A 12,286-nucleotide genomic window follows, 5' to 3' on the forward strand; every position below is an offset into this window, starting at 1 on the left:
CAGGCTGAGTTGTAACACCCATTTAAACTCGGCAGACGTGACCTTGGTTGACAATAATTAGCATATTGGCCTTGAGACTTTTCCTCCAGCTACTGGAAATAAGCTGGTTTCTCAGTTCTCTGGATACCAGTATTCATCCCTGCTGACAATGCAAGTTGCTGATGGATAACCAGGGCAGGCACCTCTTTTCAGAGATTGTGATCTCATGGTCAAAGGGTAGCACAGTAAAAAAACCATAACCCAAAACATTACTATTGTTTCCAGAACATAGACACAACCCTTCGTTTCACTCAGTTCTTTACCAATTTTTTCAAACGCTTTGTTTTTCTTTGTTCCTTGCTACAGAGAGCTTACTTGTCCCATCTCCACGCTGGAAAACACCATTCTAAAAACCGAAATTTCAAATCACACACTCCGATGATGATAGAGAAAATGTCTGCGTTTACCGCCTTCGTGGCTACAACAAAACCAAGCTCGACCCCCCGCCACTGGCCCCGAGGCGGCCGGGACTGCGGCCGGGACCGTCCAAAGCCGGCCGAGAGGCGGGCGCGGTCCCGCTCCTCCCGAAGCCAGGTGCAGGTGGAGCTGGTGCAGAAGCACCAAATCCTGCGTTAGGGCGGAAAATCTGAGATCGCTGCTGTGTGATCAGCCCCGACAACGCCCAGGGAAGCAGCAGCAAACGCCGCCGCCCCAGGCTGGCGGGCGGGGGCCGCCAGGGCTCTGCGCTCCCCGGCCGCAGGGCGGGTGCCCTGGACGGCAGCCGGGAGCCAGATCCTGCCCTCGCGGTGTGGTCTGAGAAGGTGGGTGGATTTTTGGAGGGAAGAGAAACCGCCAGTCGGGAGGCAGGGGAAGGGGACGCGCTCCCCGGCCAGCGCCGGGCGCGGCGGGGCGGGGGCACGGGCAGCAGCCCCGCGGGCTGCCGAGTCCGAGGGGCGCTGCAGGCCGTGAGGCGGCGCCGCCCTTGGCGGGGTCGCGCTGCCGGCCCGGCGGGCTGGGGGCGGTGGTCACCCCGTTCTTGGCAGGGCGGGGTCCCTTGCGGCTGCGGCGCTGGGACGGCCCCGGGCCTGCCCGCGGATGGGCTGCAATGGGTCGGGGTAGAAAGGGAGCAGTGCTAGGGCCAGGGGAAGCGATCGCGGTGAGCGGCACAGGCGAGGCGGCACAGCCGCGCACAGCCCTGCGCCTTCGGGAGGGCGCTGGCTGGAGCGCCCCGCCGCTCCCCCCTCGCCGAGCCCGGGCCGGTGCCCAGGTAGCCGGGGGAGCCCTGGGAGGAGCCCGGGGGGCGCAGCTGGCGCGGCGCGATGGCCCCAGCGCCGAGACGTCCTAATTGCCGCCGGCGGGGCCGCAGCGGCCGCCGGCTGCCACTGTCGAAGCAAAGCGACGTCTGTGCGGGGGGAGGCCCGAGGGAGGGGCGCGGGCGGGGCGTGGGGCGCGGTGGTCTGATCGCGAACGGCTCCGGCTACGTAGACGGGGGGAGGGAGCGGCGTGCGAGCGGGGCAGACCCGCGTAAGAGACAAAAGCCCGGCACGGCCTTGCTGCTGCCGGAGGGGTCTTTTGTTGCGGCTTCTTCATCAGGGCTTGTGCGCTTTCTGCTGCCGCCCTCGTCCCGGTACGCTGCTGGATACAGCTGGGCCGTGAATCGCGAGCAGGCGGCGGCTTCCGCCCGGCGCGGAAAGCGAGCGGCCCCTCGGCCCCCGGTCCCGTCCTCCTCGTCCACCAGTTGATCAAAGTTCGGCCGGGCCGAGGCGGAGAGCTGCCCGGGCAGCGCTGCTCCGTCCTCGCTCCCTCCGGCGGCGTGTAGTGAAGTAGGAAGGAGCGGACACCTCCCGCCTCTCCCCGCCTGCCCTCTCCTCCCCGCGGCTGGGGCTCTGGATAGGAGGAGCCGGAGGAAGAGGAAGATGACGAGTGGGTGCAATTAGCCTAACAAGGGACGGGCGGCGGAGGCGGCGGCGTCCCCGCGCCGAGGACTGACACATCTGCTCTCTCTCCTCCTCCAGCCATGAAGGCAGAAGCTGGGGAGCGTAGCTGAAGCCCAGGGTCTTCCCTATGGCAACCGCGTGAAGGGGCCGAACCCCGTCCCCCGGCGGCGGGGCTGGGCTGGCCGAGCCTCGCCTGGTGTGCGCGAGTGGCTCTGGCGTTGGCTCCCTCCTCCCGTCCCTTCCCTTCCCCGATGTGGGCTCCAGAGGATTTGCGCCTCCTTTGTAACCGGGAATGAAATAATGGCGACCCGGTGGGTAGCGGGGGCACCCGGCGGAGATGCAGACAACGAGCCCCCCCCGGGCGGCGGCAGCGGCGCCGGCGGCCAGGTAGGAACGGCGGGGGCGGGCGGGGCGCGGGCCGGGCCGGGCGGCCGCCTCCCGCCGCGGGGAACGGCTTGGCTGGAGCGGGCTTAATGGCCGCTCCCTCCCGCTCTCCCTCCCTCCCACTCTTCCTGCCCGCCCGCCCCGGAGTTGCTGGGAGTTGGACGCTGGGAGTGGTGCGGTTCCCCAGCAGCGGAGGGGAGGCAGCCGCCCGGCCGAGCGCTCGCCGCGCACTCGGGGCACCGCTCCCGGGCCGGGAGGCGGCGGCGCCTTCGCTGGCTCGCGGGCCGGGCGGCGGCTCCGCTTCCCGCCCCGCGGAGCCGCCGCCGCCCTCGCCCTCGGGACGGAGGTTTCCCCGGGGCCGCGCCTTGGGCCCCCCGGCCCCGCGGGCAGAGCGTGGCGGCCGCTCCCACGCCCAACCTGCCCGTCTTGGAGGAGCGCCTCGCTGGGCGCTCAGGGCTACGGCTTCGTCCCTGTCACATTCCTATCGTGATTTTCAGTAGAAATAAAGATCTGGCCTCTGTCTGCTTGTACCCGGTGCTTGCCACTGCTGTCTATCCGCAGATGCTTATATTAAGGATATTTCTATCCATAGCATTTGTTGCTGGAACGATCCTGTTGTGTGTTTAGTTCAGAAACTTAATAGCATACCCTATGGTGGCAGCATTGCATGTTTTGACTTGCAAGACAAAGTTTTTAACGCAGAACCGTGTCTGATCCTTCTGTGCTCCCTATTAATAGTAATGCCTCTGAAACAACTATTAACTTTAGAGTCAACAAAATACATATAACAGCTTCAGTACACCCTGTTTTAAGATTTGTCTTAAACTTTATTTACAAAGACAAACTTGATTTTGTATTTCTCACAGTTAGAGTACATATGTTTTACTGAAGAAAAAGCTGATTTAAATCGGCATAGGGCTGTGTGAAGTGTATGTCCTTTATGTAGACTTTCCCCCTTTTGTTTGCTGAAGTTGAAATACAATTGAGTGATTTTTAGGCATACAGAACTTTAAAAGTGTGGATGATTTTTGGTTTGGTTGTGTTTTTTTATTTTGTGTGATTTCTTTTTTCTTTAGTTTCCTGAGTTTACTGCTATCTTGAATTTACCCTCTTGCATTGGTTTGAAAGTGTCACATATGGTATTGTAGGATTTTCCTTTCTGCTATCACCTCAATTAAGAGGTTCCCACAGTCTCTTAAAGCCAGGTGGGTTAGGTGAGGATAAAATCAGTCTTAAGTAAGAGCACAGAAGATGTTAAGACTTTGTGATAAAATACAAAAAACAGTGCCATGTTTGGAGAACCTGTTCTTCAATACTGTTCAGATAATGTGGGGAGGAGAAAACTGCATGTCTAAGGGTAAAAATTAATATGTTATTTTTAATTCTGTCTCATTGAAACTTGTGGTCTTTAGCACTGGTCCTTTTCATAATCTACCTCTCACTATGGTGGTAAGCCTTAACAAGGCCTGTGGCACTATTGGAGCTCATCATGTTAAAGCTGTCTAATTGGGGACTACTAATAGGCGTGGAATTGCAAAATGGACTGCTCTGCCTGTTGTTTTGCCAGGTACTTACATGTTGCAGTTAAAATGTAACTGGTAGAAAATATGCGCTCAGACCTGTGATTGCCTTAATCATAGCAGGCCTGATGTAATCTGTGCTTGAACTTAGACAGCCCTGGTGAATGTCTCATCAAGGTTGTAGTGCGTTCTCAGTTGCCTTCCTGTAATATTGCTGCATGTCTTAAAGTTCAGTTTGTTTTCTTACAACTTCACTTCCATAGATTTGTTTAAAGTGCCAAGAGAGCGAGGATTTGTGGCTTGACATCTGCTCTGAGTTCGTTTGATGGAATAGTTGCTGTGTACAGTACTTGAAGTGCTATATGTGAACAAATCCCTTTAACTGAAGTCTTTCTTGTTTGTATTGAGCAGTAAGAATGGCTTTTCTGTTTAAAAGATCAGAAAACACCTTTAATGGAGAAAAATACTATAAAAAGGGACTTCGTGTTTTAAGAGTAATTGCTGCAGTTGCAGGGGTTTAAGGTATTCTAGTTCTGATGTGCAGGGTATTAGCAATTTTGGGAAATGATTTATGTTTTTGGGACACTGGATCCCATATGGTGTTTGCATTAAAATGCAGTAATTAAGTAATCTACATTTAATGTTTAGGTGCAGACCTATACACACAGCAGGTTGTCTCAAGGAAAGGCTCCAGTCATAGCTGTTGTTCACCACAGGCAAAGGAGAGTTGCAATAGAAATTAGGAATTTCAATCAGTTTAAGGTTTTGGAAATGCACAGCTGTAGTCATCAAGGTTTGAGCAAGAACTGGAAAACTTATCCTCTAGTTTCAAGATCAGTGGTCAGACTAAGAAAGGGAATGTCTGTCTGAGATGTGGTGCTTTTGAGGATCTTTGTGTACGCAGGTAGGAGAACAGAGGACCTGTGATTTGAGTCCTCTGGATACCGTGGGTTGGTCGATAACTGTGTTTTGTTTTCAACGCCTGCCTACTCTGATATTAAGTTCTGTTTGGTCATGCCTTGCCAGGTTTTCTATTTTTATTTTCACTTCATCTTTTTTTGGTTTTCTCTTTGACACTGTACCTGGTGGTCTCTCTCACTTCAGAGCCCCCTCCCTGAAGTGATTGTTGCGAACAAAGATTGCACATTCAGGCTTGCAGGCTCCGTCTGAACGTGGAGCGCCTGTTCAAAGGGACAGGTCACGTATTCTGGGCTCCTGGGAGAGCTGGCAGAGAGGGCCAGGGACTCTCAGGGCTGTTTGCCATTCTGTTTGAAATCTGACACGCGTTTACAAATGGAAGAACTGCTGGGCTTATGTTCATAAGGACAGATAAGTGAGAGCGTGTTCTTTCTGGCCTTTAGATTAGTAAGGATTGGCTATCTCTGTTCCGTCAGGTTGTAGCAGTATTTTGCTGGAGTTTAAGCCCTGCTGAGGTACAGGCAGTACTGCTTCAGTCACAACATCCCACCTACAGGCCTATCCAGATTCGAGGCTGGAACTGGTGTCTTTGTTAGTGTAAATTTAATTTCCCATCTTTTACCTAGAAAGGCATAACAAAAATAGCTTTTATTTTTTTGGGTTGTATTTTGCTTTTCTGTTCCTACTGTTTTGCATTTAAAGAAGTGCTGTGTCTTTTTGTGGTATAGTTTACTGTTAATCTGTATTACAAGTACATTCTGAATATTAAATGTAGGTTGAAGAAAATATTAAGTACAATGTGTGTGGCCTTAAAAACCAAACTTTAATTCTTAAGAATACTATTTCCTCAGTTTATGAATACTAAAATGAATACTAAAAATACTTTATCAAGTAATTTTATTTATTAAGACTAATATTTTTCTTTTGGTTTGTTACATGTTTTTGTTTTGCTTAGCAAGTGAGTTATTAGGAAGAGTAAATGGTCTTTAGTGATTCCCTAGAGCTTCTGTGTTTGTCAAAAGTTAGAAATACATTTCTAAGACTTCTGTAAAATCAATCAGTAATCACAACTATGTAATCACAGCTATTCAATTTCAGAGAAGAAGAAAACCCCACAATATTGTTACTCCCACACCTTATCAGAGAGAGTGCAACTGCGTAAACTGAAGAGAAGCATGTGCTGGGTCAGGAACCAGAGAAGGGCAGTGATGGCACTAAAAATAGAAAATCATTTGCCTTCTCTCTGACAATAATGAGTAGATCGTTTACTATTTTAACAGCCCAGTTGGGATTGACATTGGTAAACTTCCAGGTGTTACATCTCTCCACCATCAGAACAGAGTGTCAGTCTTTCTGTAATTGTGCCTATAAACATGTGAACTGTTCTGGAACTCTGTGTTGTTGGGTATTGATGCTTTCTCTATGTCTGATACTCAGATGCTGGAAAGCTTAATCATAATGTTAAAGATCAGAATTAAAAAATCCATTTGTAAAATGTTACGTATTAAATAGTACACAATACTGGTTGTTAAAATACATTACTTAGGGTGTTGTACATTACTTAGGGTGATAGAGAATTCTCCACAAAGCTTCTGTTTAATATATTCAGTATAAATGCCAGCCTTACCAGGAGTTTTGGTTGCAGCTGTTCAAAAAGCTTGAGTCAAATCCTGTTTGATCATGCAAGCATAACGCTGACTTCTGCTCTGACTTGTGTCAACATAAGCCTAGGATAATTTGACAAAACATGGACCTCTTCCATGAAGAAATGTTATGTATTTGATAAGTGACAAGATGAAGCAGGAAGTAGTTCCTTCAAGAAAAGGAAGGTATCTGCCTTCTTATGTAACTGCATTTAATGTATTTTTCTAAAGTGACTTCTTGCTTCCCAGTTATTGTACTTCTTTGGTATAATTGTCTGAAAAAAATACTTTTGCAAAAGAAATATGATGGACTGAGAGTATCTTGAACTGTCTCAGCTTGATATAACTACTCTTATTGCATGCAGTATATGCATTGTACAACTGAACTTTTTTCTTTCACAGGTTTGACAAACATCAAAGCACTAAGTTGATTTTTTTATCTGTATAAGCAATTTTTAATGATTTTTATTAAGATGCAAAAATAACGCCAACTTCAGACATATTATTTCATGTCATTTATTTACACACAAAAACAATTGAGAGAAGAGTTGGGGAAGAGGAGCTGTTTCATCTCACACACTATGCATTTGTAATCTTGTCCCTCTTGTATCTTTACTTTAGGTGGATAACCAAATCATAACTGAACAATATGGGCTCTGAAAAGAGTAAAAACTAGTATTTTTTTTTTGTTTTCCAACTGCCTACGTATGTGGCTGTGTAAATGATGATTATAATATAAACATGTACAACCTGTGAGCCTTACTAAAAGAAAATACTATCTTTCCAAGGTGGTCTAAGTAGCAGTGCTAGGGTGAGCTGTTAGAAATATATATTGGTGCTTTGTAGCTGGTGTTTTGTTTTCTTTTCTCTGATAACAATTGGAAGAAAAAATTGAGGTTTTCTGGCATTCCGAGGTTGTGTGCTGTTCTTCCTTGCCGTTGTTTGTGTGCTAAATTGCATAAAATAGGAAGCAGATATTAAAAATTATGAAATTATTTTAAATGAAAACAAGATTTATTTCTTGTGGTTAACAGGGATAATTTTTTTAAAAAAAGTATGCGTTAACCCTGGTGTGAATGTTGAGGCTTCTGAATTACACTGAACCAGTCTGAAGTGACAGTACTCCAGAAGTCAGTCTGGTGGGCTGTTGGATACAGTTCCATGATTGTGGAAGCTGTCAGAACCTATGATCTCGTCAAAACCTTGAACTTAGGGCCTTGCTACAGAGGAAGTGTTTGTCTGCCTGCCACAGTAGATAATGGATATACACTAAAAATATGTTATGCTAAGCATAGTGCACGGACAGTGGATACAAGTTATGCTGTCTGGTCAGATTGACTTCTTTCTACAGAAATCTTGTAACACTTTACCTGTTTATAATATGAAATGTGGATTATTGTAAATGCTGGGCTTTTCTGTCCAAATCCTTCTTATGTCATGTAATTTGCATTATTTTTGCAAAGACACTCCATGGTATTTTTTGCCCATCACCCAGTAGTAGGCACACACAGTAGAAGTATAATGGATGGGAGCAGTGACACCAAACAAGCTTTGATTGTGTTCATATCAGAGGCCTGACACATCTTATAAACCTGAAAGTGCCTAATCTTAGAGCTGCAAGGTGGGTTTAAGCTGTTTTATGTGAACAGTTCCTGAGTACAATAAGGTTGTTTTATTGGGAAGGCTTCCTCTGTGGTGTGTTGGTCTTTTTGTTGGCTTTTTTGTTTTGTTTAACCATGGTGAAGTGCATTATTCATTTATTCTAGTTAGATGGGAGCTGTTTTGTTGTTTAATTTGGTAACAGGGAAGCAATTTTCTGAATTTACTGCTTGATGACTGCTGTTGGATTTGAAGAGAACTCTTCTGGGGAGGTGATACTAAAGTTTAGTGATTGGATCACTTGGTAATAGGATGGTGAAGATAAGGCACAACTGTATGCTTTGTTCTCTGCTTCTCTGTACTGGGGGGCTAGAACTGAATTGGTGTACCATGTTGTTCTGTATGCCAGGGAATTGTGTTCAGCAGAAAGTGTAGCTGCTTTATATTTTCTGTTCTAGATTTTTGCATTGAGAACTTGCAGATCAGAAGTGTTTTGGTGAAGTCTTGGGATCTGCTGCTGCAGCTCTCTACAGCCTGTTTGAGAGAGTGTGATATAAATCATGTTAGTAAATATTTGGTGCTGGGCATGAGGGGTTCTGTGTGGGCATTCTGGAAAAACTCAAACAGCTGTTTAGTTTTTTGACTCTGTCGTGCAACCATGAGTATACACCTTTGGAAGTGTAGGTAGTAGGCTTATTTTTGTTCTAAATTTCTTTATTTCCATTTGCCAGCAGCTGCTGCTTTGGTGAAGAGTGAATGAGGTGCCTCCTTAGAGGACATGGCTAATTACAGCTTGTCTGTTGGTGGAGGGGGGCACTCTGAGATAGACATTTTCTTTCATGTGTGTGTCATTTGCATAATGTGTTAGGACACACAGTATGGACTGCATTAAGCACTAGCAAATATGCTGTAGGGAATAATCTTGTGCTGGCATCACGGAGTTGGCTGGATAATATAATCTTCTGTGTTTTAAATTTTGAGGTTTATATTGGTCTGTTTGAAGGACCAGGGACAAAAAAGGAGAGAAATTTAAATGCTTCTGAGTAACAGTTGCAGTTGGTACAAATAGGTTGAAAAGAGAAACCTGAACTTGTGTGGGGATTTTGGTTTTTGCTTGTTTGCTGTGGGATTTTTTTTTTGGGGGGGGGGGTTGTTTCTCCCTTTTTTTTTCTTTTTTTTTTTTTCTGATGGAAATGGCAGTGTGCTCTGCTATTTGTGTTTATGTATATCTCTGTACACTTTAATGAAATACTGTGATTATTAAAACTTTGTTGCAAACCACTCACCCTTTAAAGGACTGTATTTTGTTGCATCTTGTTCTGTCCATGGAATGAGCTAAAAGAGAATCTTTTGAACTCGAAAGAATCCCTTGGCTTGTGACAAGTAGATACAGTCTTCTCAGTGATACATTCACAGCATTTAGGGGAGCTCCTCAATTTTGGAAACTAAAACTGAGCTCAACCTACAACTTAAGTTGTTTTGGAAAACTACACAGGGAGAGATGATGTTCAAAAACTAGTTTATGGAGCTAAAATCATGTGGATTTCAAAACCATAACACAATTCCAGTCATTTTTGAGGAAAATACAACATTAAAACTTGTTCAAGGGCTGTCCTGATATAATAGAATGTGGAGAGGGTTGATTTCCTAAGAAGCTTGACACATATTTAAATAGAATTCTTCCATTAAAGTCTGTGGTAATTTAGACACGTTTAAATGTGCATGTCCTCAGTTCTATAATGTTTAAGAAGGCTAGAGGAGGTCAGTCAGTGCTTGCAGCAGGAGTATGCAAGGCTATCAGAATTACCTTTTGATGCAAGGATTGAGAACTGAAAACATTTTGTTGTTGTTCTTTTTGCTGAGCAAAAGAAGCAGCAGGTCTAGAATGTACTCCTCAAGCAGGTGACTCTTCTTACCTGTGAGTTCTGACCAGTTTTTTGTAAGATAAAGATCTGGTTAGGGTTATCTCCAAAAGAAATGCTGCAGTTTTCATGTAACAAGCTGTCCCATTGCACTTCATGCTTTGTTGTTGTTGTTTTGCTTTTCTTCTCAGCTAATTTTGGTGCAACTTTAATAGGGAGCCCGTGACTCCAGTGAAAAGTATTCCTATATATAGCTGCAAACATTTCTTATTAATCAATGGCTGTAAAATCTGACTTGTTCCTTCTTGCATGCATTTTAAAATTTTATTATCCTCAATCACCATGGTAAAAGGTGAGTAAGTAAACTTTACCCGGAGTAATTAATTTTCATGGCAATTTTACAGGCCTTCTGCTCCATTCTCTGTACTTGCGCTGTTTTTGTATGGGTCTGTTTAAATACAGTCTCATATTTTCTGTATGCTTTAGTTATTTTCTTACAATGTGTTGGAGAAGTTGCTTTGGAGCTGCTTGTGAGGTGGGATTTAAAAACGATCTTCCTTTTCTTAAGGAAAGAAGAATGAATGGCTTGTGTGCTGCACTGAGGGTATTAAAGTTTCCAATCTTGCCAAATTACAAATAATATGAAAGTTGGAAAAGTGAAATAAGTGAACATGAGTAATCTTCAGTATTCCTTGCAATCTGTGCATCTGAATCAGTAGCAGTAAGTAGTTTGGCAAGCTGGTATTCTGATCCTGATGTCATGGAGGTGATCTTACAAGCTCATTGCTTGCATCTCTTTTGTTAACATTTCATTTTTTTAAAAAACATGAGAAGTAGTTTTCCTACTTTTTAAAAATGCTGCATACAGAACCAAAATGGTCCTCATAGCTGTCTCTGCGACAAAGGGCTTTTTCTGTATGAAAGTGTTATGAAGCATTATGTTGAATAATGGAAGCTGGCCAATACAAGTAGCATTTCATAGCCCATGCTCTTTAGGTGTTGTTTTTTGTGAGTTCAGAACTGTAGATGGTTTTAAGTAATCTTCTCTCCATTTGCACTGTGACTGAGACTATGATTCAGCTGTATATCTAAACAGGTGTGGTAACTGTCTGCTGTTGATATGAGTTTAGTGGCAATGGAGAGGTAAAAGTGCTTCTGTTGTTATCTTTCTTTGTAGAGAACTGATAGTTACTCAGATTAGTGAAGATGAATTGTCTGTACGGAAATGCTGAAGGACTTTCTTCAGTGCTAGTTGATATAAAGTATGCATAAATGTCACAGTGTTATGTCACGTAAAATACTGAGAGGTAATGATTAACCAGGAGCTCATGGGTGAAATCTTAAATGTTCTGGTAGGTAACTCCAAGAATTTAACAACACCTTAATGCTTGGTGTTGTTCAAAAGAGCAAATTGTTATCCATTTTCTAACAATTTTGAGCAATGTTCTCTGTTATGCCTCAGTATATAATTCCATAGTGCACTTGGAACTGGTGTATCTAGGTCCCATGTCTCTTCATTTTTCCCCATCTCAGAAACAATATAGTAGAGCCAGAAAAGTTGTGGAGAAAGGCTAACTGTGATAATTGAATATATGGAGTTGTTTTTGTATCAAAACCAAAAAAGGAAGGTAGGACTTGAGACAGGTGATGTTGAGATGTAGCTTCTTCTGGCTTCATCTTGATTTTCTATCGATCAGCTCTTTACTAGAACTTGAAGGTGTCAGATGGGCATGGTGGGGTGAGAACAAGCAAAGGGAGATGGTCCTTTGCATAAAAATTAATTGAACTTTTTACTCTGCACCTTAATGTTTTGGAAGCTGAAAGCATGTGTGTAATCTGGATATATTTTTGAAAGAGCAATACTTTGAGTTACTCAGTACCCTTGTAGTGGAATGAATTATGGATTTGTGACTAATTAAATCTGGGAGGATAGTCTAGTGATGCTTGTTTCTGTGTCCTTTCCTAATTATTCGCAGCTATCTGCATTTGGCCACTGTTAGAGCTGGACTAGTTGAATCTTCGATCTGATCTACAGGTTTTCTTACATGTTGCAGTGCTAATTGCATAACAGCTCATCAGGATTCCTTCTGCTTTTAGGAGGTTCTGTACCAAGCCTGATGAAACAAGGCAGCTGTTGGTGATCAGCAACAGGAAATGGAGTTTTTCAAATATTCAGGATTGGGTCTATTTTTGCTTCTTGAAGATACCAAACTCATGTCTTTAGTTTTACTTGCTTTTGTTAAAGTTGTTGCATCATATGGGTCTAATGTTCTCCAGTTTTAATGAGCTAAAATGAAATGCACCATTGCCTGCTTTTGTGTTCGTTCCATCTCTTCTCCATCCCTCCTCCCAGAGGAAGGAGAGCTCAACGTGATTGGGGGATTGTACACACAAGTTACATATGCTGTCATACTTTCATTTCTTTTCTACTTGTTTGTAGTCAG

The 12,286-nt window shown here is 44.6% G+C and overlaps 1 protein-coding gene across 2 annotated transcripts in view; it reads left to right on the plus strand.

Annotated features, from left to right (window-relative positions):
* Positions 1-1,488: 1,488 nt before the first annotated feature.
* The window catches only part of ARHGAP21 (Rho GTPase activating protein 21), a 113,375-nt gene continuing 102,577 nt past the window's right edge, over positions 1,489-12,286 (plus strand). Inside the window, exons 1-2 of one of the 2 annotated variants that reach the window (XM_033054221.2) lie at positions 1,489-1,902; positions 1,995-2,303. In XM_033054221.2, the coding sequence (XP_032910112.1) occupies positions 2,217-2,303 (87 nt within the window). In that variant the 5' untranslated portion in view covers positions 1,489-1,902; positions 1,995-2,216. Of the gene's footprint in view, positions 2,304-12,286 lie in introns of both variants that reach the window. The other variant, XM_033054211.2, reaches the window with a different exon arrangement.

This window comes from Catharus ustulatus, chromosome 1 (genome assembly GCF_009819885.2).
Source record: "Catharus ustulatus isolate bCatUst1 chromosome 1, bCatUst1.pri.v2, whole genome shotgun sequence".
NCBI lineage: Eukaryota > Metazoa > Chordata > Aves > Passeriformes > Turdidae > Catharus > Catharus ustulatus.